Source organism: Guillardia theta (assembly GCF_000315625.1).
Source record: "Guillardia theta CCMP2712 unplaced genomic scaffold GUITHscaffold_6, whole genome shotgun sequence".
NCBI lineage: Eukaryota > Cryptophyceae > Pyrenomonadales > Geminigeraceae > Guillardia > Guillardia theta.
The window spans coordinates 613201-633888 of NW_005434668.1; the positions used below are offsets into that span (position 1 = coordinate 613201).

The 20688-nt window shown below is 51.1% G+C and overlaps 8 protein-coding genes across 8 annotated transcripts; 4 read left to right on the plus strand and 4 right to left on the minus strand.

Moving 5' to 3' along the window:
- Positions 1-1529: 1529 nt before the first annotated feature.
- On the plus strand, positions 1530-2477 carry GUITHDRAFT_101024 (hypothetical protein; the record flags this gene model as incomplete). Its single annotated transcript, XM_005840244.1, has 1 exon — positions 1530-2477. The coding sequence occupies one exon, from the start codon at positions 1530-1532 to the stop codon at positions 2475-2477; it is 948 nt and encodes a 315-aa protein (XP_005840301.1).
- Positions 2478-2521: 44 nt separating this feature from the next.
- Positions 2522-6978, minus strand: GUITHDRAFT_101025 (hypothetical protein; the record flags this gene model as incomplete). Its single annotated transcript, XM_005840245.1, has 16 exons — positions 2522-2637; positions 2821-2878; positions 2929-3005; positions 3052-3133; positions 3181-3219; positions 3276-3329; positions 3507-3563; positions 3610-3675; positions 3729-3827; positions 3880-3975; positions 4025-4084; positions 4147-4248; positions 4294-4414; positions 4467-4602; positions 4650-4794; positions 4840-6978. 16 exons carry the CDS (start codon positions 6976-6978, stop codon positions 2522-2524), a joined length of 3447 nt encoding a protein of 1148 aa, XP_005840302.1.
- Positions 6979-8395: 1417 nt separating this feature from the next.
- On the plus strand, positions 8396-8908 carry GUITHDRAFT_150380 (hypothetical protein; the record flags this gene model as incomplete). Its single annotated transcript, XM_005840246.1, has 1 exon — positions 8396-8908. A coding segment is annotated over one exon (442 nt), but the record flags the coding sequence as incomplete, so codon positions are not given.
- Positions 8909-9483: 575 nt separating this feature from the next.
- GUITHDRAFT_84395 (hypothetical protein) lies at positions 9484-10740 on the minus strand (the record flags this gene model as incomplete). The annotated part of the gene is made up of 5 exons (XM_005840247.1): positions 9484-9616; positions 9667-9736; positions 9782-9860; positions 9911-10101; positions 10170-10740. 5 exons carry the CDS (start codon positions 10738-10740, stop codon positions 9577-9579), a joined length of 951 nt encoding a protein of 316 aa, XP_005840304.1. The 3' UTR covers positions 9484-9576.
- Positions 10741-15788: 5048 nt separating this feature from the next.
- On the plus strand, positions 15789-16350 carry GUITHDRAFT_133060 (hypothetical protein; the record flags this gene model as incomplete). The annotated part of the gene is given in 3 exon segments (XM_005840248.1): positions 15789-15848; positions 15868-16230; positions 16276-16350. The coding sequence occupies 3 exon segments, from the start codon at positions 15789-15791 to the stop codon at positions 16348-16350; spliced, it is 498 nt and encodes a 165-aa protein (XP_005840305.1).
- A 417-nt stretch (positions 16351-16767) lies between these two features.
- Positions 16768-17461, minus strand: GUITHDRAFT_101028 (hypothetical protein; the record flags this gene model as incomplete). Its single annotated transcript, XM_005840249.1, has 5 exons — positions 16768-16784; positions 16840-16903; positions 16966-17045; positions 17098-17191; positions 17405-17461. The coding sequence occupies 5 exons, from the start codon at positions 17459-17461 to the stop codon at positions 16768-16770; spliced, it is 312 nt and encodes a 103-aa protein (XP_005840306.1).
- Positions 17462-17906: 445 nt separating this feature from the next.
- GUITHDRAFT_133061 (hypothetical protein) lies at positions 17907-18530 on the plus strand (the record flags this gene model as incomplete). The annotated part of the gene is made up of 2 exons (XM_005840250.1): positions 17907-18259; positions 18344-18530. The coding sequence occupies 2 exons, from the start codon at positions 17907-17909 to the stop codon at positions 18528-18530; spliced, it is 540 nt and encodes a 179-aa protein (XP_005840307.1).
- Positions 18531-19342: 812 nt separating this feature from the next.
- On the minus strand, positions 19343-19819 carry GUITHDRAFT_57351 (hypothetical protein; the record flags this gene model as incomplete). Its single annotated transcript, XM_005840251.1, has 1 exon — positions 19343-19819. A coding segment is annotated over one exon (477 nt), but the record flags the coding sequence as incomplete, so codon positions are not given.
- Positions 19820-20688: the final 869 nt, after the last annotated feature.

Genomic DNA, 20688 nt, shown 5'->3' on the forward strand with positions numbered 1-20688 from the left:
CCTCCGTGTATCACTTCTGCATGATTCGATCGATTCCGCGCTCCTCTCCCCGGACTTGCCTTCACCTCCTCCTGCACAGCTTCATCAAGCTGATCCTCCTGACTTCCTCTCTCCCCCCCCCCCCCCCACGCCCCGGTTTTCTCCTCCTCCTCCTCCTCCTCCTCCTCCTCCTCTTCCTCCTCCTCGTCTTACATTCTCATGACTCTGAGCCAGTCTCTCTTCTTCCTCCGGTTTTCTGCCATGTCCCTCACTTGCACTTCATTGCAACCAGCAGCTTGTTCCTCACCGCACAACGCTTGTCAACAGCTTGATGCGGTCAAACGTCTTCTGGATTCGTTCTGTCTCGACACGTAAGCTTCTGGTGATGCGCAGAGAACGCGAGGAAGGGAGACAATCCGGGCAGAGGACATGACGGGCAAACTGAGGCAATGAAGAGACTGAAGGAGAAGAAGCAGGAGCAAGAGCAGTGGCAGGAGCAGGAGCAGGAGCAGGAGCAGGAGGAGGGAGAAATGGACCTGAATGACCTTCACTTCCAACAACTTTCATCTGTTCTTTCGCGCTCTCATTCTCCGTCACCTCAGACTCTCTCATCGGAACATAAGCTGTTTATTCTTTGAATCTGGGATTATGGAAATGAGTCAGCGCCCTCAACTGTGTTCGAATGTACAAAGAGAACTGAAGAACCAATCTCCCAATGTTTGCATTCTCGTGTTCACGACTCTCTTAGCGACAAGTTCCAAAGGGAGCCTTGGATTCCTTTCTCGTCATTTTCTCACAGTAACCGAGCGAGTGAAAAGACAAAAGATGAACGAGAGGTTCAGGTACTCGTAATGGGAGAAAAGCACTGCTCACTCATCCCACTTCTTCCTTCTTCTCCCTCATCCTCTTCTCCATTCGTCTGCTGCAGTCCAATCATCACACCTTCAAATCCTGTCATGTCCTGTCCTGTCCTGTCCTGTCCTGTCCTGACCTGTCCTGACCTGTCCTGACCTGTCCTGTCCTGTCCTCTCCTGTCCTGTCCTGTCCTCTCCTGTCCTGTCCTGTCCTGTCCTGTCCTGTCCTGTCCTGTCCTGTCCTGTCCTGTCCTGTCCTGTCCTGTCCTGTCCTCTCCTGTCCTGTCCTCTCCTCTCCTCTCCTCTCCTGTCCTCTCCTGTCCTCTCCTCTCCTCTCATCTCCTCCTCATCTTGTACAATTGCTCTCATCACATTTTTCTCAACGGAAGTTGGACCCTTTACTCTTGATGTGTCTTACCCCTACCCTCCCTGGATTTCACTGAGAGATAAGTACCCCCTAATTTACCTATATCAAAATGTTTCATCACCCGGTACTTCAAATATATCACCACCCCTACCCCACCCTCTTTTTGCACCCACATGTGCCTGCACCACAAAGAAGGAACCTGTCGGTATCTGGTGGCCCTGATACCCCTACCCCCAATTTCTCCATCAAGTACCCACCCTTTCCTACTCTAAAGTTTCACATGACAACTCAGCCCTCATCCCCGCTACTTCCACTGAATTGGAACCAGCATGCTGGGGGACCAGAGGACGAGGGCCTTCAACATGCTGCGGGCGGCGAGGGCGCTAGTGAAGTATGCCGCGCGGTCGAAGAAGGGAAAGTTCAGCAGCATGCTGGAGCTGCAGCTGGAGGAAGATGGAGGAAGGATGCAGATCGAACGGATGGAAGACGGCATGGCCACAGTGTCTGTGGAGGTTGCTCCATGGTGCTGCGGGGGAGACGGTCGGGTGACCCTTGCTGCACTTCTGGCCATGTTCGACGAGGTCAGCACCTTCTGCGGTTGCGTTCCATGGGATGGCAACAGCAGGCCAGGGGTGAGCCTGCAGCTGTCAGGGAGGAGCATGAAGGTCGCCGATGTTGGCGCTGGGGACAGAATCACGTTGAGGTACAGCATGCAAAAATCTGGCAAGACCGTATCGTTCCTGCACGGTCATGCCATCAACAAGCAAGGAGAGGAGCTCGCGTACTTACGACACGTCAAGTTCATGCCAATGGGGTTGTTATTCGACGTGTTCGGGAGAAAGTCTATCCGCCACCATACCCTCAACTACTTCGAGCGATACGTCGACTCTATGCCCCCTAACGTGGTGCCAGCGCACGCGAGCATAGAGGAAGTTTTCAAGCTTAGCGACATGGAGAAGGAGGGAGACAGCAAGACTTGTGAAGTGAGCTTGTCGGCCGAACACGCGAACCCCAACGGATTCTTGCATGGAGGAGCAGCAGTAATGCTTTCAAATCACCTGGCGCTGCATGGGGAGCCTGTAGATCCAAGGATGCACGTGTACTCAGTCAATTCAGATCTCCTCTCCTCCATTCCCTTGCGCAAGGGAGTGCAGACCAAGGTTCAGATGGATTCCTCCCGCACTTCTTCCAGCCCCTCCGACTTCACTTCCCACGTTCGCCTCCTTAAGGCCGGGAGACCAACGTCCTACAGCCTAGTGAGCTGGCGGCAGTTCTGAACCCCATCTTCACAGTCAGACGCGTCTCAGCTTCCCCGTCCTCATCACAGAGCTGACAGCTCGAGCATGGTCGCAGCCGATCTTAACTTCCTCTTGGTCTGCAGCGACAGTCCGCTGGACAGCTCCAGTACGTCCTCGAACGTGTACAAACAATATCCAGCTGTGGGGCAAGAGTGAGAAAGCCAAGCGAGCCCAGGTAGCGAAGAAAGGGAGGGACGGAGGGAGGGAGGGAGGAGCAGGGAGGGATAGTTATCGAGATAACAGAATGAAGGATGAGAACGGAGGAAGACTTTTGAGTGTCAAACGGGGTGCAAGTGAAGGCCGGGGAGCCAGCAAGTCTCACCCAGTGTGGGCTGCCTTCCAACGGTACAGGTGAAGACCTTCACCTCCTGCTCCGTCCCCTGCCACAGGAGTCACTGTGCCTGCAAGCGAAGCAGCAGCAGGCGAGCACCTGGAAGAGGCGATACTGGGCGCCATTCTGATAGTCCCTGAGGATGTTGAACATGTCCTCGTCCATGCGGTCATCACCTGCTCCACGTCAGTCCGGCAGGAGGGAGGAGGTAGAGGGAGAGACCGAAACAGAGGAGGAAGTCTACTCCTCCACGGCTACTGAAGTGCTGTATGATGTGCGAGACTAGAGCGCCCTTGGTGATCCCCTGCAGGCTCCAGTCAGTTGCCCCTCCCCCTCCATGCCAAAGTTGACCTGGTGGCGGACTCGAACAAACGACTTCCCCAGCACAACCTGAGCAGGAGCAGTCACTCTCGGCTCAAAAGTTCGATGAGTATGGGGGGCAGAACCTCCACTGGAAGGTGCTCGAGCGTGTCATTTAGATGGTTCAGGAGCTCCTTTGCCTGTCAAACTTCGTCAACCTCCGCTTCTCCTCACTCCTCCGCTTCTCCTCCCTCCTCCGCTTCTCCTCCCTCCTCCCTCCTCCCTCCTCCGCTTCTCCTCCCTTCTTCAAGCCAAACCCCTTCTCCTCCCTCCTCCCTCCTCCCTCGTCCGCTGCTCCTCCCACCTACACCCCTCACCTGGATCTGACCAAACTCTGGATTCGAGACCCCGTAATGCCAAGTGATGGAAGCGACCTGCCAACCCCGTTATGCCCCTAGCAGCCCCAGCAGCTTCACCCACCTGGTCCTCGTCTACGTACGACCCAGTCGTGCGCTCCTTGTAGCTGTTCATCAGGAGCGAGCAGACCTGCATCAGCCGCGTCAGACTCGTCAGTCCTGAGGCGAGCAAGCGTTTCTCACATCCTTCCACTGGGCCTTGACGTGTTGGCGCTGGTCCCAGCGGTCGGCGGGAGAGCCCGGCCACTTATAGTAGTATCCATCCTCGGCTGCAAGACCGAGCTGGAAAGGAGGTCACGGCGTGCTTGTCAACAGCTGGGGGGGAGAGGAGTACCTTCTCTATGCCCTTACAGCGCTTGAGCAGGAGGAGTAGATGCTCGACGGAGTCCGATGACAGCAGGAACACGACGTTTCCAGTCTCCAGCACAAGCTTGAGGAGCCGTCAATTGCTGCAGTGGAGGAGGGGGAGAGGGATCCACCTGGTCCAGGTTCTTGACAAACTGAGGCCAACTCTTGCTTTCAGCCTCTTCCTCACTTCCCTGCAGGCGGGAGGCGAGCTCAGCATGCAGACGGCTGAAAGGAACCGCAAAATTTCATTCACCTTCGGGGGCCTCAACACGTCAACGTCGAAGATCAGCAGCCTTGTCTTGCCCGAAGCGTAAGCTGTATTGACATCAGCCAGCTTGAGGATGTTCGAAGAGATCTAGCAACAAGTTAGTGTAGCCAAAGCAAAGGGCACATGCATAACCTCTTTGTAAGAACTCTTCACTAGACCGACACGGCAGCAAGCTGTACGAGCAACATCTTCTCCCATCTCGATCAAGTTTGCCCTCGCCATCTTCATGTCCTTCAGAATGTTCTCAGCCCACCTGCAGGGCTGATATCAGAACAAGCCAGCGGACCGGGGGAAAGCCGAGGAACCTAAGGACTGTATTGTGCTGGCACCACTCGAACTGTTGAGAGTGCCAGTGCTTCCTCTCATACTGCGGTTGTCTCAAGCACTTCACTATGCTCCGAGCAAAGTCTTCCTCCCTCCATGGATTCGTCCTCATCGCACCTGCTCCATACGTCAGCATGACGAGGTCATGGCCAGCTCGAGCTCACCAGGGATCACCCTGCTGCAGGCCGTGAACTCTGAGAGCACTAGCGAGCCCATCTTAGGCTGTTTGCCTCTGCTTGATGCCTCTGCATCGACCGTTCCTCCTGCCAGCACAAACTCCAGCGGGACAAGGCTTAATCCGTGCCTTACCTGCTAGCATGTCAAGGATGGCGGGTATCCACATGAAGTTCTCACCGCTGAGTTCACCAGCACGTCGGCGATCGTGAAGAGCGCGACGCGAGGAGCGAAGGGCATCTTCTCGTGGAGCATGAGGACAGCATTGGGATAGGCCTCGTTGATCTCTTCGGCCAACTTGGTGACCGCCTGCGCATACTCCTGGTGCATCATCTCCCCTCGGGAATCGTGTAAGGGGATGGCAACTTGCACCAGCACTGCACTGGCACGATACTCCGGGAAGAGATTGAGCATGGAACGGTAAGCTCGGAGCTTCAGGGTGATGCCTGACAGAGGCTCCATGTCGTCATAGCCCACCAAGATCACCTGCTTCTTCATCCTCCGGAACTTCTCTGCCCAGAAGTCGGACTCGGTCAAAACTCTCTCCTCCTGCAGACGGCGGTTGAGAGTCTCCGCGTCTATCCCTACGTGAGAGGCTCTCACGTTCACATGGTGACCGTTGAAGACCAGGTTCACCAGCCCGCATCGAGCTGGGCGGTGTTCTATGCCAAGAAGCGTCGAGCAGCATGAGAGGAAATGACGGGCATACGTGAAGCAGTGGAATTGAATAAGATCGGCATTCAATAGAGACCTCAACGCCTCTTTGCGTACAGGCATTGTCCTGAAAATCTCTGAGGAGGGGAATGGAGTGTTGAAGAAGAAGCAGATGTTCGCTGTGCGAGCCCTTGAGCCAATCAGAGTCGGCGCCATCATCAGACCAAGATCGAACACCAGGACCAAGTCTCCGTCATTGAAATTCTGTACAACTGGTTTCACATATTCGCGGTTAACTGCACTGTACAACTGCCACTTAGCTTCAGAGGCGAAGGCGCGGCAAACATCTGCACTTGTGGGATGCACAAAATGAAAAATTGGTTTGAGAATGTTGTGGCAAAAATCTTCATATTCAGCGCGCATGTCTGGAGGCAGAAACACAGGAATGCACTGAAATTTCGACATGAGCTCCTCCGTCACCGCTTCCTGCTCTGCTGGAGGGATGTCGATGCCCAATCCGCCGACGTACAGCACGCGGCAACGAGCGCGAAGAGCACGCAGATTCTCTACGACATACCCGGCATGTCGGCTCTCAGATCGCATCACTTTGCTGTTGTCAGCTTCGCGTTGAGTAGAGTCAGAAGCAAAGGACAGCCACTGGAAGGAGAGCGCTCCAGTGTCAGGATCTCTCTTGGCAGTGAGAGGCAGGCGATAAGTGACGACATAGATGGTGTCTGTTGTCTCCAGCTCCACAGGAAGGTCCAAGATATTCTTCTTCAGAGGCTTGCTACGATCGACAGAGACGAAATCCTTGTTCAGCAACTTGGCTGACTCTACATCAAACTTTCCATCTTCCAACGTCAGCACATTCCCTTCAGTTGTGAACATCCGGTTCTCGATCTTGGTCTCCCAGTCCATTTCCCCATTGGCCTTCATGATGACGTACTTGTACTCCACTGACTGGCCCGAAGGAGCGGCGAACGTCGCGCTCCACTGCGGAAATTCCACTTGGTTCGTCTGCAACTCAACCCCGCCCCTAGGGTCCCAATATCCCAGCTCTTGAATGGAGCCTGTGACAACCACACGATCACCGGGCGAAGTACTTGTCACTTCGACATGCAAGTCAACACGTGTCATCGCACTCTGATCACTGACTCCGTGCGAGAAAACTTGCTTGTTGACAAGATCGTTGCAGGACGACCCAGGGGACGAGCCCATGTCTTCTCTGCTGCCTTTGCGAGAGAGCTGCCGCACTTGACTCGCCAGGTCTTTTGACGATCCTCTCATCGAGTCTTGACTCCGATTCCTGGATATCGAACCTGCCATCCCACTGGCAGAGGAGGAGCTGGAGGACGACGAGAGGTTTCGAGGCATGTTTGCCATGTTCTCTCGGCTGCCGCTCCGAGATATCGACATGCCGCTCTCCCTGCTCGCCACCTTCTTCGGCGTGGATGAGTTTGCGTCTCCATTCTGCTGCAGCGGGGGAACTACTACCGGCGAGTTTATCTTCGCACCTCCGGACAAACCACCGGCATATCCCCTCCTGAAAACGTCAGGTGACTTTGGCCTGCCCCCCAGACCAGGCGACAGCGGCCTGTCTGGGATATCCAAGTTATCGTTCCTCGTATCGCGCGGAGGCTTGTCCTTGTTCAATGAGAAAGGCATCCCTCTACGTCACTGAGTGACACTCGTGCTCACTTGGCCAAACTTAATCGCTGCTCTGTCTCAATGGTCATGCAGCTACTCCGAGCAGAAGAGTGTTGGGAGTGGAGATAACAGTCTTCCACCACAAGACTCCTGCTGCAGGTCCAGCAGTCAGCAAGAAGGAGCAGCGAGAGGGGCGACTTTGATTCACCGGCAATCTGGAGATGAAGAGCTCCAAGGCTCCGGCTACTGGCAACCAGAGACGCACTTGGTCGGGGTAGAGGGAGGAGGAAGTAGAGAGGAACAGCCAGGCAGTTACGGAAGGAGAGGTAGGAGAAGGCGGTGGGAAGGAGGAGACGCGGGGGAGGGGAGGAGGAGGCGCGGGAAGGGAGAGACGCGGGGGAGGGGAGGGCGGCGGGGCAAGTCGGCAGAGGGGGAAGGCGAGAGGGTTGGGGGCAGGGAGAGGACAGGGGAGGCCACAAGGTGGTTCCTTATGAAAGATGGGCGGTTCCTTAATTCACTACCCCACCTACACCCCCATGACGAATGGGTAGATACAGAATGGGGACAACATTGGGGTGCATGAGTTCCGGCGATATGAAAATGAGGGTGGGGGTAGATGGATGAAGGAATTCATGGGGTAGTCATAGGAGAAAGAAGGGGTCCACTGATCCATGACGGTGGGCGGGTGATGCAGTTAATCACCACCGGTGATGTCTTGAGTTTTTTATTTTTCCTTGGATGAAATTAAAATGAAGATTATTTCGATTTTATTTTATTGAGATAATCGTAATTTGATTATTTAGAGTGCAAGATTTCAATATATGCCATAGAGGAGCCACAGACGAAAACTTCAGATAAAAAAAAAAAAAGGAGACCCACATCCCCGAACCTACTCTTTATAAATATGTAAGTTGGTACCAGCAAATCTCTCAAAAGAGAAAACGAAAATTAGGAGGAGTATTCAAATATTTCTCGTAATTTCACATTATCCTCAAAGATGGTTATCAATCATTTTACAAAACCAAATATTTATCCTAATTTTCAAACTGCACCCAGGCCATCGAAAATGGATTCGCAACAAACAACTCTTTCGATCAAGGCAAAAAGGTCTTGCGATTCCCGGGGGAGGAGGAGGGTAGCACAAGCAAGTAGATGCCCTCACAAGGAATGGGCGGAGTAGAAAATGAATTGAGCAAGAGAATTTAGCAGGAATGAGATCTGTTTACGTGACTGGATGAGTTCACATGAGGTGTTGAATGCATCGTACAAAAGCAAGTGTTTTAGTGGTGATACTAATATTAACCATACAAATCAAAATCCACAGTGAAAGTGTATTATAAAATCGTCGAATTGCTATTGCTTTTCAGGGTACTTACGTCCTTGATGAAATTAGGATGCAAACCCCACTGTAGCCTGTCGTGTACAAGCAGCAAGAGATGCCAACTCTCTGGCCCGCAATTGCGGCAATCTTGTTGCTTGTCTGCTCTTGTTGCGTGATGACAGTGGCATGGTACCTCCATCTCAAATACTCGAGCACATGGCCGATGTGGAAGGCAATCTTGATCTCATGGCTGATTGCGGGAGGCGAGTACTGTCTTCAAGTTCCAGCGAACAGGATAGGTCACACACAAGCTCAAATGCCCGCTGCAACTCTTCGAGCCATTGCGGAATTTTGTATCCTCGTCTCCTTCCTCGTGTTTCAGCAGTTCGTCCTCTGCGAGCCCATCAGGTGGAACCACCTCCTAGGCTTCGCCATTGTGTTTGTCGGGGTCTTAGTGGTCCTGGGAGGTCCCTTCCCTCAGCCAGTTTTGACGACGTGCGAAGTCACGCAGACTGCCGATGCTCTCAGGCATCACAAGCTTGAGGAAGTATCATAAGAACCTACTTGTGGAGAATTTGCTTGGGTTTGAACATCAAGGTTTGACTTTCAATAAATGCGAAAAAGAAAGAAGAATAACAATGTCACTTACAAATTGATCGACAAGAACATTCACGTCAAAAGAGATACGCGTACTACCCGGCCTCGTGCCGTCCTGCAAGCCCATGTCTCATCTGATAAGGAATTTTCCTGGGAGACCGGCAATTCATGCAGGTATTAGTGATGACATATTGGTTTACTATGGCATCTTACAGGATTATCGTCCTCGAGCTTTGAATATGCTATCTTGACTCAGTTTCGCAGGAAATGAGGTGAGGCGATTCATCTTGATTGATTATCTCTCTCCTTCATCATCAGTGATTCTTTATATTTCTTGTTTCATTCCTCCCTTCCTCCCCCTTCTCTCCATCCATCCCTACACCCCCTCCCTCCGCCCCCCCTTCCCTTTTCTATCTCCATTCTCTCTCTTTTCTCTCTCGCTCGCCCGCCCTCCCTCCCTCCCTCTCCACCTGATCATGGTTACGACATGTGATAATTGCAGTCATTGTTGAATGACATCAATTCACAGGGCTCATAAACTTGGTTCGTCAGTTGGGGGATGCTCTCAGCGTAAAAGCGTACAAGGGAAAGTACCCGTGGTAGGTAGACTTTGTGACGTTTATCTTTTAATAAGCTACGAGTAAAGAACCGAACAATGATTTTGCCTTGCTCAGCAACGCACCATGCTGAATGAAGATTTAATGATGCTTGTTGAGATAATCTTGTCCCAAACGCCATCTGTTGAGAAGCAAAAGTCATGAAAATCCTCATATACATCATGGAATTACAAGACGTTGAACATCAGCCCTTGTACACCATTCGTGATGATTCGAGTTCCAAGGCCACGACCGAACAAGCCTATTCTTTTGTCAAATTGAAGCGTGCGACTCAAGAACACCATACCAATAACTCCGTCTTTGCTCACAACCTCCACAACCGCCTGCCGGTATGAAATCTTCTTCTCATGCGTTTGCTTGGTAGTCTGTGAAACAGACTACACTCAGTGGAAACCAGGGCAGGAAAACCTCGTACCTTGATTACACGGATAGAGTTGGAGCAAGTGTCAGAAACAGCAGATGATACGAAACCGATGACAGCATTTCTCAAAAGTTTCTGCGCGAACTCGTTTCCAAGGAATGTTGCAAATTCCTTGGGAGGAGGAAGCATTTCACTCATCAGATTGTTGGTGTAGAACCAAGGAAAGTGTCCAACGAAGGTACCACCTGGACGAAACCATCAGATAAATAGAAACCAGTCTTTGTAGAAGGATCCAACAGAGCACGTCACTCACCCGCTGTGGCAAAGGCTCCATACCAGAGGACACCAATTCCATTCGTTCGAATCTTGTTAGCCAACAAGGCGACTCCATTCTTCCCCTCAACTTGTAGTGTGGTCTTCAGGCAGTCCACAGGCATCAAAAACATCCTGAAACCAGCAGCGGAAAATGATGCTGCCATAGTCTTGGCAGCGACAGGGAGTTTCTTCGTGCTTTCATGGGAATCAAGCAGAGCGAGCATTCCCGCATTTGCAGCAGTGTCTCCGAAGCGAGAGAGTGGGCCTTGAACCAGAGCTGGCAGATACCCACGATAGAAGCGAATGATTCCGCCAAGGCCTCCTCCTCCCTCATGGTAGAGATGTTTCATGGCCTGCAAGGTGCTGGAACCATGGCGATACTGATAGTTCATCGTAGTACGCATCCACATGAGCGAAGTGACCTGAATAGCCATGGCGCCGGCACCTGCTATACCTCCTCCAAGCGCCTTGTTCGCTGCTCTCTTCAAAACGACACCCAGTGATTCGGCATCACTAGTCTGCGCTGCTTTGATTGCTTTGATGTGCTCCTGAAGAGGAGTGCTCAGCATTTCTTCTTGGTTGATGCCTTTGGGGCTTGTTACTCGTTTCGGCTCGAGCAATAGTAACCTTAGGTAATACGAAACGTCAGGACACGCACACACGAAGCCTTGACTGATAATCAGGTGGAAAGCAATCAATAGGGTGATGGCAGTGAGACCATGTGGTTCGTTAGGGGAAGAAAAACAATTTGAAAGTGAAAAATAATTGAAAGCAGCTTCCGGAAGGAAGCACTTGTAACTTGTGAATGCAGTGAGTCCACTGATAAAATGAGGGCATCGGAAAATATCGGAAACAACAATGATAAGAGGCTAAGGAACAACAAGGTTAAGGGTGTTGAGGAAAGAAATAAACTTGTTATTCTACATTCTGAAGAACTAGATCCATCGAAAATTTCAGAATCAAGTGGATGACAATCTCACATCAGGAGCATAAATCAGGGAACATGCTTCCAATATCAGTCGGGCTATTGGCAAGAATAGCTAGGGTTAGGATGATCGGTAGACAGTATCGAGCTGAGAAGGTTTCGACAGCAGGGTAAAAGCTCTAACTCAACGATTTGATGTGTGTGACGGTCCGGTGAAACAGTCTGGAGCGACGTCTCTGCCCCTCGCCATAGTCGGTCGAAGGGAGCGCGGGGATGCATGGAAAGGAGTCCTGTACTACCCATCGTCTGTTGGTGGGGATATCTTGCAAGGGGGGTGGGGAAAATATTGGGTGGGTGGGGACACCCCCTCATGCTACTGCCCTCCGAGTAGCGATAATTGAGCCTCTAATGATAGAAGCGAATTCAAGGCTGTCCTCTTGAAGACAGATCTGTATCAAGGTCAAGGTGGACTATTTTCTAATTGAGACTCTAATTCAAATACTCAAGCTTCTCACTTCCTGCATACTGACATTGTGTGATAAAGTAAGGGGGTGATGATTTCATCCATCTAGGTGGGGGTCCTTCCAAGGCAGTGGTCCCGTCAATCGGCATTCATTGCACTGGAACATTCTGTCACTGGGGTGGGGTATAGCCCCACGTATATAGGGGTGGGTCGGTATTGGGGTGCTTGGAGAGGGTGGGGTCACTAAAACAAATGTTTTTAAGAGAAAATGACGGGGTAGTTTTATATTTATTAAGGGGTACAGATACCTCAAGTGTGGTCCTTGACAGTAGTTGCACAATACAGGAGGGAGGGTACTCAAAAGATGGGGTAGGGGTACAAAACTCAACATCGAGCATGGGGTCCTGTCAGCTTCAAGCGGTGGTAGGGCGTAATCAATGAACGATCGGATCCAAGAGGGGTAGGGACGAGCAAATTCTTGATTCACCCCTATTTTACAACTACAAAGTACCGGTACTATTCCATGATACACCGGTCATATTGAGGAATCGTCCCGAGTGGTTGGGGAAAGGGGTCCTGCTCAACGTTTCTCCCAGTACCCCAGGAACCCCTACTAAATTCATTTGGTCAGTACTGCACTACCCCTTCAATTTGATATTCTTGATCACCCACCCATAAAAATCCACATGATTTCCGGTTCCTATTACCGGTACTCTTCCGATGTGTCGTTGCCCCCATTCCCCCCGGTTTTCAGGAAATGGACTTGACCCTCATCCCCACTCATATCATTGCTACTTTACCCTCATCCAGCACACACAATGTAGAAGGGCACGGCAGGCACGGAGGGAGAAGGGTGGGTGAGGTCACGGGGCAAGGGTGGGGTACGTCGGTGAATTGCGACTATCGGCATGGCTGGAGGCAGGGGAGAGGGTGAGTGATGCAATTGGCTGCTGAAGACCCAGAGGAAGAGATGAAAAGTGTGGGATCAAACTCCAACAGCTTCTTAGCTTCTTGCCTCTTCGTCGTCATCTTGTTGTTTCTCCTTTATTTTGAGTGGTTCCAGTGGATTCGATGGAGGCAGATGAAACACACTCTGCCACATGGAAAGAATTCGACGCGGCAAGCGAAGTAACGGTCAGAGAAAAGAGATCAAATGTACCAGATAGAATGGCTGGGGTTGGCGTCATTGAGATCTGAATAAATGGTTGCGATTGCACGTTTCGAACGATGAACTTGCGATGGCTCGATCATCAAGTTCAGGGGGTATTTTGTTTTCAGGAAGAAGGGGTCGTTCATGATCATGAACCAGGTGGAACATCTTGGTCTTTTTTTTCTCGGATGAGAAGAAACACTTTGATCTAATAAACTGTATCAATGATCTTGCATTTAGCCCTCACAGTTTTTTGGTAGTTCTCTGTAGGATAATGTACGAGCCTTCAGCTTTCCAGCAGTTCTACGATCAGATTGCACATCCCATCAAGCTCGAAGTAGAGATTTTCAGTCTGAAGCCCTCTTGTCCAACGTGATTTACGAGAATGTTCATGTTGAGCATAGTCCTTGCTGAATTGCACACGGTCTGACCTGGCAAGGACCCAATTAGGTTCGAGCATTCGCTGCCTAGCAACCTCCCGCATCGTGTTTGGGCTCGAGGAGGATCACAAGAGACGAGGATACGCTCAGAGTAGATGCAGGCGCTCTTGGCAGGAGGAGGTGAAAAGGGTTGGAGGGGAGGCAGGGCCCAGGGAAATATTTCCCCGCGGGGGGGGGGGGGGGGGGGGAGGTTGAAGGGACGGATAAAGGGAGGGGCGACAGAAGGGAGCCAAGAACCGCGCGCTGTGTCTGCACGGTGCGCAACATGTATCATGGAAGATGAGTGCATCGAAGAAAGCAGGAGCTGAGTGACTGGAGCTTGACCCTCTCGAGATCCCAGCGATGTTTGGACATGATGGTAAGGAATAGCGCTTTCGTCGACTGTCGCGTGCGGTTGTTGAGCCTGCTGCTTTTTCCCGCCATCGCCAGCTGCAGTTCTCAACTAGATAGCTGGAGGGTCAGCAGCAGGGATCATGTGAGGAATCTTGTGCCGCCGCATCATGTCTCATGCTTATCTGCAGCATGACAGAGGAAGTCAAGAATCCAGCGCAAGCATATTTGTGGTGAGTGCTGTATGAGCGAGAAGGTCACTCTGATCGATGGCTGCAGAAGAATCTTGATTCTGAACTCACGGAGAAAGACTTACTCTGTATCTTTGAGCAATTCGGTTCAGTGAAAAAGGTTTTGTGCTGGCTAGAATATTTTTTCAAACTCATCTCGAGTACAGATATCAATCCCGCAAGATCGCTCTCGCGTAGAGAATCGAAGATTTGCTATAATCGAGGTAAACATGTCAGTCACGTACTTGCCTGCCTCTAATCCATCTTGAGAAGTTTGTTGACCCCCGGAGTGCCTTGTTAGCAAGAGACAACATGCAGGGGTGAGGCTTTGTTTACACTGTCACACGCTCCTTGATCGCTCACAACTCTTAATGTCGAAGGGTGAAGATTGGCCGTAATGTCCTTCGTGTGGAACAACAATACCGACGACCACCCTTGCGAGCTCGGAGGTTCTGAGTGCCGGGCTTGAGCCTGAGAGAGCAGCCGCGCCGGGCGGCTGCAGTATTGGTTGTACCTCGCGAGATTTTCTGATTGACAACGAACTCTTCGACTCACATCCAAGAACTGCTGCTGAGTCAAGTTGCTTTCTCTGAACCGGTGAACGTACACTGACTCTTAAAAGTCCAGTGGCTGCATGGCCGCCGCAGTTGAAAAAGTACGCCGGATACTACCAGTACCGTCTCGGATGCCCAAGTTGACTTGTCATGATGAGTGAAACTAAGTTGAAAGGGATCATCTGACCGTATTATTCTGAAGGCTAAGCGGCTGCACTGTGAACTCAATGATGATGATCGGGTGACCCTCACCCCGGCCGGACGGTTTCGAGAGTCTGCAGCGGCCTCCTGTTTACCGTGCGGCAGTCACAGGCTAACGGTTCAACGGTTGGTGACCGTGACGGTTCACCCGACGGTGACTGAGCCAGTCGGAGCGCCCGGCCCGGCGGGGCTACCCTGACCCGGCACACCGTCACCTCGGACCGTGCCGGGGCCCTTGAACTCCAGTCACCGGGGACGGCCGCCCGGCGTCTGCCGCCGGGCACCGTGGCACTGTGACTACTAGGCTCGGAGCCGGGAGCCCGGCCCGGCTTCATCTCAGTTAGTGCCGGGCCGCCACCTCCAGTGTTGGCCGCCGAAAGGGCCCGGCGGGCCAACCGCCGGGCGGTCCGATCCGGCCGGGCCGCCCGGCTGCGGCCTGCCACCGGGCCCCCGGGCCCGGGGAGTCACCGCCGGCCGGGCCGCCGTTGCGAGTGCCACCGTCCGGCGTGTCGGACTGGCCGTGGCGTCACGGTGGCACGCGGCGGCCGGCGGCGGCCCGGTCGGACGGACCGTACTGGGCCCGGGGTTGAGCCTGTACAGTCCCGGATATAGCTCCTAGTACATAAGGATAAATACATGCCTAGGACCACAATAAGACCTTATGGAGTACCTCACCCTTCATCCTATTCTGTCGGGCACCCCTACCCTTCGTTTCCGTCCTAATCGGACCTGAAGTACCCCTAGTCTTCTCCTTGAGTACCCCACCCTGGGTATTGTCATTTGGCCCCTCCGGAAATAGAACAGCAGAACCACGGCCGGCTTTCATGCCGCTGGCAGTCAAGATTCGCGAGGAAGAGGAGATGAATGATCATGCGATAGAGTTCAGCGTGCTGAGAAGAGGGCGATCGGCAAGAAGAAAGAAGTGATAGCAAACTGGTTGTCCTCGTACTGATAGCTAACTGCATTGAGAATTGCCTTTGGTTTCGAACAACCTTACTGAGGTTAAGTTTACTGGTAGGATTGTCGTGTTCGCACATAGATGCAGTTTAACTTCGTACTTGATTTGTCCTGGTTTGTATACAATAGGATACGCTGTGGTAGGAAAAAATCCAGCATCTTTCATCATTGTCCGAAGCTTCAAGGGCATTGCCTCGGCTGAGTAAACATATGGTGTAGTGAGCGTGGTTTCGACTGATATTTATATCATCATCATCCTTTCATGTTGCTTAAGTGCATTCGAAGAACAGCAAAAACCATCGCAGAACCATCTTCCAGTCAAGCTGTTGCTCAGATTCTCATGTGATCTAACGCTCTTCTCGTCAGCATGTACACGGATCTTGTATCTCCTGTTCCTAGGGAGCGTCGTGAATCCAGCAATCGCCAGGTGGACTTTGACAATGCAGTTGGTTATAAGGCCATCAGCTGCTCATGCCCCATCCTTGCAGGTTATCGCTGGCCTTGCCATTGTCGCACTGGGTCTGTGCGCAGTCCTCTTCGCAGTCGGAGAGCAGTCCACTGAGGACGACTCTGTTCGCAACCTCCTGCAGGCAACCAAGTCGCGAATGCCTGATATCTCCAAGATGTCTGCTAGACAGCAGGCCCTGTACGACTCCGGAATGGAGGATGAGGCCGGCAAGCAGATGAACATCGCTTATCAGACCTTCATGAAGGCTAAGGATAGCAACGTCGTTGGGGAATATGATTTGTTGAACTCAACCTTGACCGAGGAGCAGAACGCTTTGGTCAACTACGCTGACGAGATGAAGGTACCTTCCGCCATTTGAGAGCGCCTCGTGATGAGATCTTTGCAGGCAATTGAACTCGAGGTTGCGAATGAGGCCAAGGAGCACAAGAATCAGTATTCACCCAAGCTTCCTAGCGAGTAAACAACGATAGCAAGATCCAGCGGACGGTGGAGGTCATTGATTGTCTGTTTGAGTTGATCTTCCCAAGTCTCAATCTTGTTGTGTATTCGATTCTCGTTTAAGTTCTTCAATTCCCTTTTTTATACAAACAAAAAGATCTCAAAAAACTTCGTTGCTTGTCTCCGATTTAAGACTTGCTAAGGATGGACCAATCGCCCCTCCTCCTGGCATGCATCGATGGAATGAAAACATCATTGAGATAGCCTTCAAATCGTGCGGAATTAAATTCATGTCTATCACAAATATGTGGATTGGTTCTATAGTTTCATAAACATTTGTTGAACTTCATTGCTAAATTGTACAAAGGGAGACCGAATCATTAGTGACAAAACTCATCCTGCTGGAATTGTCAGACTTCGACCATCTACAGTCTGTGAGCTAGTAATGCGCATTTTCTGAAAAACAAAAAATCAGTCTGTAATCACCTTCTTGCAACCAGACGATACTTACTGAATAGCTCTGCAATGCACTTTTGAATGTTTACCCACGATGAAAACTTCGAGTCGCAGAAGTCCTGTCGATAGCGGGAGCACAGCAAGTCAGCGGAAGGATCTGAAAGAGTCCCTTCGATTCTACCATCACTTGTCGACGCTCGAGTTTGACTCGCTGATAATCTTCAAGCTCGCTGTCAAGCCCCTCCTTAGCTGAAACTGGCCCTGGTGATGCGAAACTCGTGAGCATTGAGTCAGTTCGGGCGCGTGAACATACCGGCTGATATCGTCACTCCACCCGTCTCACCCATGGCTTGTAGTTTCTGTAGCTCTACAAGCCGTGCACTGTTCCCTTGAGCAGAGACTACGTCCTGTGAGATTTCACAAAGATGTCGACAAGACAACAGGCCAGGAAAAGTTGTTGAGCAAAATCACAGACTTCAAATAGCACAAGACCCCAACCGTCCTCGGATGACACTAAGAGGGATCAGAATGGATCGCAACTTATTGCTGCCTTAGAAATACCAGAAACAGATGCCAGTGCAAAACATGAAGCCACACAGAGGAGCAAACTCTCGCGTTACCTTGTTCGAATGGCTGACAAGGACGACGACCAGCACAGCGGCCATCAATGCAGCCATCGCGACAGTGAAAACTCTGAGGGAAGAGGACGAGACTGACTTGCGCTCGAGTGGAGCCCTGCATCATCTGATGTCACTTGCAACGAACTGCCGTGTCCTTCTCCCTCCCCCTCCCCCTCCTTCTCACATGGGCCGCACAAACGCCATTCCCGCCTGCATCGCTGCCCCCGAAATAGTGAAGTCTCAGGGTCCTCATCCCCCTGCCAACCCCATGAACCCTCGGGGTCACTCGAGTCAACCGCCCAGGTAGGGTGATCTCAAATGGTACTCCTACCCCACCCCTCGTGGTAGAAATTATCTCCACCCCACCCGTCGTATTGTCACACCTGACTGCTAAAGTGCATAGAGCACCCACTACTGCTGGTGCTGCAGGGGAATAGTACCACCCCTACCCCTCACAAGCATCTTCCGGTCTCCGAGCTTTTGATCGGCTCACAGCGGCGCAATGCTGAACTTGACGTGCTGCGGTCTGCGGAAGAGCGAGAAAGATCAACGAGGCATCCTGCGGTCCTCCTCTCACTCCTCTGCTACTGCATCCTACTCACACTCGCACGCTGAGCCTCAGAAACGCGGTGTTGCCTATGGGCAAGTCGAACGGGTGAAGCTCGGTGCATCGCACTCAGGCCATGGCGAAGTGAAGAACCAGCTTGGAGCGGCTGAATCGATCCAAGGATTACAGGTCAACGAGAAGACAGAACAGAGAGTGGTAGTGGGCGCTGAGGACCTAGGGCTTGTGCTGGGCGTCGGTTCCAAAGGAGTAGTAGTCCAGTCGGTGGTGAAGGGATCTCCGTGTTTCATGTACGTATTGAGAAGTATACCTTCAACTTGATTTGTTCCCTACTATTCTTGAAATCCTTCGACGATCTTGACGAGCTTCTGCAGCGATGGTAGGATCAAGGAAGGGGATATCATCCTATCGATCGACAACGAAGACGTGCAGGATTTTAACCATGCGGTTCAACTGTTGGAAGGCGAAAAGGGAACATGCGTCGGTATCAAGACTGAGAGACATGTTGCGCGAAGCTTCGATCCATTCATACGGAAGCAATTCATCACTCTCTTCCGATGATGTCAGACATGAAGAAATACGCCCAGCCATCATTGGCGAACTGATTGTGCTGAGTGAGCTTTGATTTTTTCCACATGAGTTTTCATATTAATAAAAATTTTGGCTGAACCTCTTGCGTATATGTGTGGAACTAATCTTTGTCGAAATATTGCAAGGCAAGTCTTGCATGAATTAGGTGAACAAAGTATTGCACGATGACGTACTCTTGTTTTTCCTGACATCTCGATCGTGATATGGTTGCAACCCTCGTACAGGAGATTCAGAATTGTTTCAGAGCGCAGATTGTATACACCGTACAAACTAGTCTAAATAGAAAATCAACACGTGACCGGAATCTAGAAACTTCGAAGTTGTAATCTTCGGATAAAAATCATAGAATCTGTTGACAATTTTCTTGTCATCTTGTTTTCCTGACGGCTGCAAGGCAGGTCTCTTCCATTTTCTTCATTTGATTCGCACATGCATCATCCCATGCGTATGCTCTCGGAGTCAAGCCTCCACGATCTTTGGCCTGAAGACATATGGTGAATTTCGCAGTGTAATTAAGTCAACATAATCATTAGTTACCAAGAAGAGGTGTGGCGCCTTGACACATAGGTACTCAAGAATATCAAGCTTGTCACCCTTTGCCTGAAATTAATGCATAAAAATACTGAAGAAAACTTCTTCTCCGCGTCCAACAAAATATCTCACCGCCCAGTGCACTGCATTACACCCGTTCTTGTCCACCGCATCAACCAACCCAGAACCCACGGTTTCAATCCTGCAAAGTTGTGGTAATCAGAAAAGGAGCTGTTGCTAAACTCGTCTCACAGAAACTCAACAACTTGATATCTTCCACCGCTCGCCGCATAATGCAATAGGGTGGCATTGATATAGTCTTTTGCCATCAAAAGATTGGGTCTCTTGGCGTGCAAAGCTTCAATGATGTTTTCATGTCCATTGCTTGCAGCAATATGAGCGGGAGTACGGCCATCATTGTCGGGACTTCGGATGAGATCTGGCATTTTTGCAGCAAGAAACAGGAAAACTGATAAATGGCCATTCGTTGCTGCAAAATGTGCTGCATTGCAACCATCTTTGTCCACCACTTCGAAGATAGCAGGATCTTTCTGAAAGATCCAACTTAAAATCTTTTTCTCACCATGAAGAGCAGCCCAGTGCACGGCTGTTCTGCCGCCATGATTCTTTGTTGTTATTGTCTCTGAATCTACGTCATACAGATATTCCAGGATATCCTCGTGTCCATATCTGGCAGCGTAATGAAATGCAGTGGATCCCCCGCTATCAGCAAGCTTTGTGCAGCGAAGGTCATTCTCGACACAGCACTGGACCAATTGCAACTGGATCAACAAACCCATCAGTACATAACTAAAGAGAACAAAGGAACTAACATTTCCACTCTTGGTAGCATCGAAGATGATCTCCATTCCACAGTGCTCATCTTTGAGCTGTTTCTTGACGACCTGCTTCTCCATCTCATGGGCAGCTTCTTTAGCAGAATCTGCAGCTTTCTGAGCTTCTACCGCTCGCTGTTCTGCCTTTTTTTGTAACATCGTCCGTAGCTTGGGATCCATCGCGACAACGATTTTTAAATAGTGTTCTCGAACGAGCAGATCTCAGAAGAAAAGATCAAGAATAAACTATGCTTCTTCGGAACTGAAGGTAGATCTAGCAGTAACAGCTAATCCTGTTGGCAGAACAAATGAAGACACCGAGCCAAGATCCAGGAAGTTTGTTCTTGAGGGAATGGTTCTCGAGAGAATGAGTGGAAGAGCTATAGCAGAGCCTGAAGAGGATATGTAGGAATGGGGGTGGGAGCGATGGGGATGAAGGGGGTACAATGTGGTATATCCAGCGATTCAAGCCGTCGAGCGCAGTAGACCAGTGAGCAGGGCGAAGAGAGAGGGGTTGCGAAGGAGGAGGTGGTAGGGTCCGGTGGTGTCAGCAGGCTGCGGCCGGGGCCGCAAGACTAAGAGGGGTGGAGTGAGAGAGGGGTCAACATGTGCCAGGGAAAAGAGGCCCCCGTCAGGAGGGGTCCACAGAGGAGTATGAAAATTGAACGGTCTTCATTGAAGACAAGAGGGTGGGTGGTAACGAAAGGCGGAGAGCAAAAAAAAAAGGTAGACTGTACTAAACTGTACTGTGTAGGGGGGGT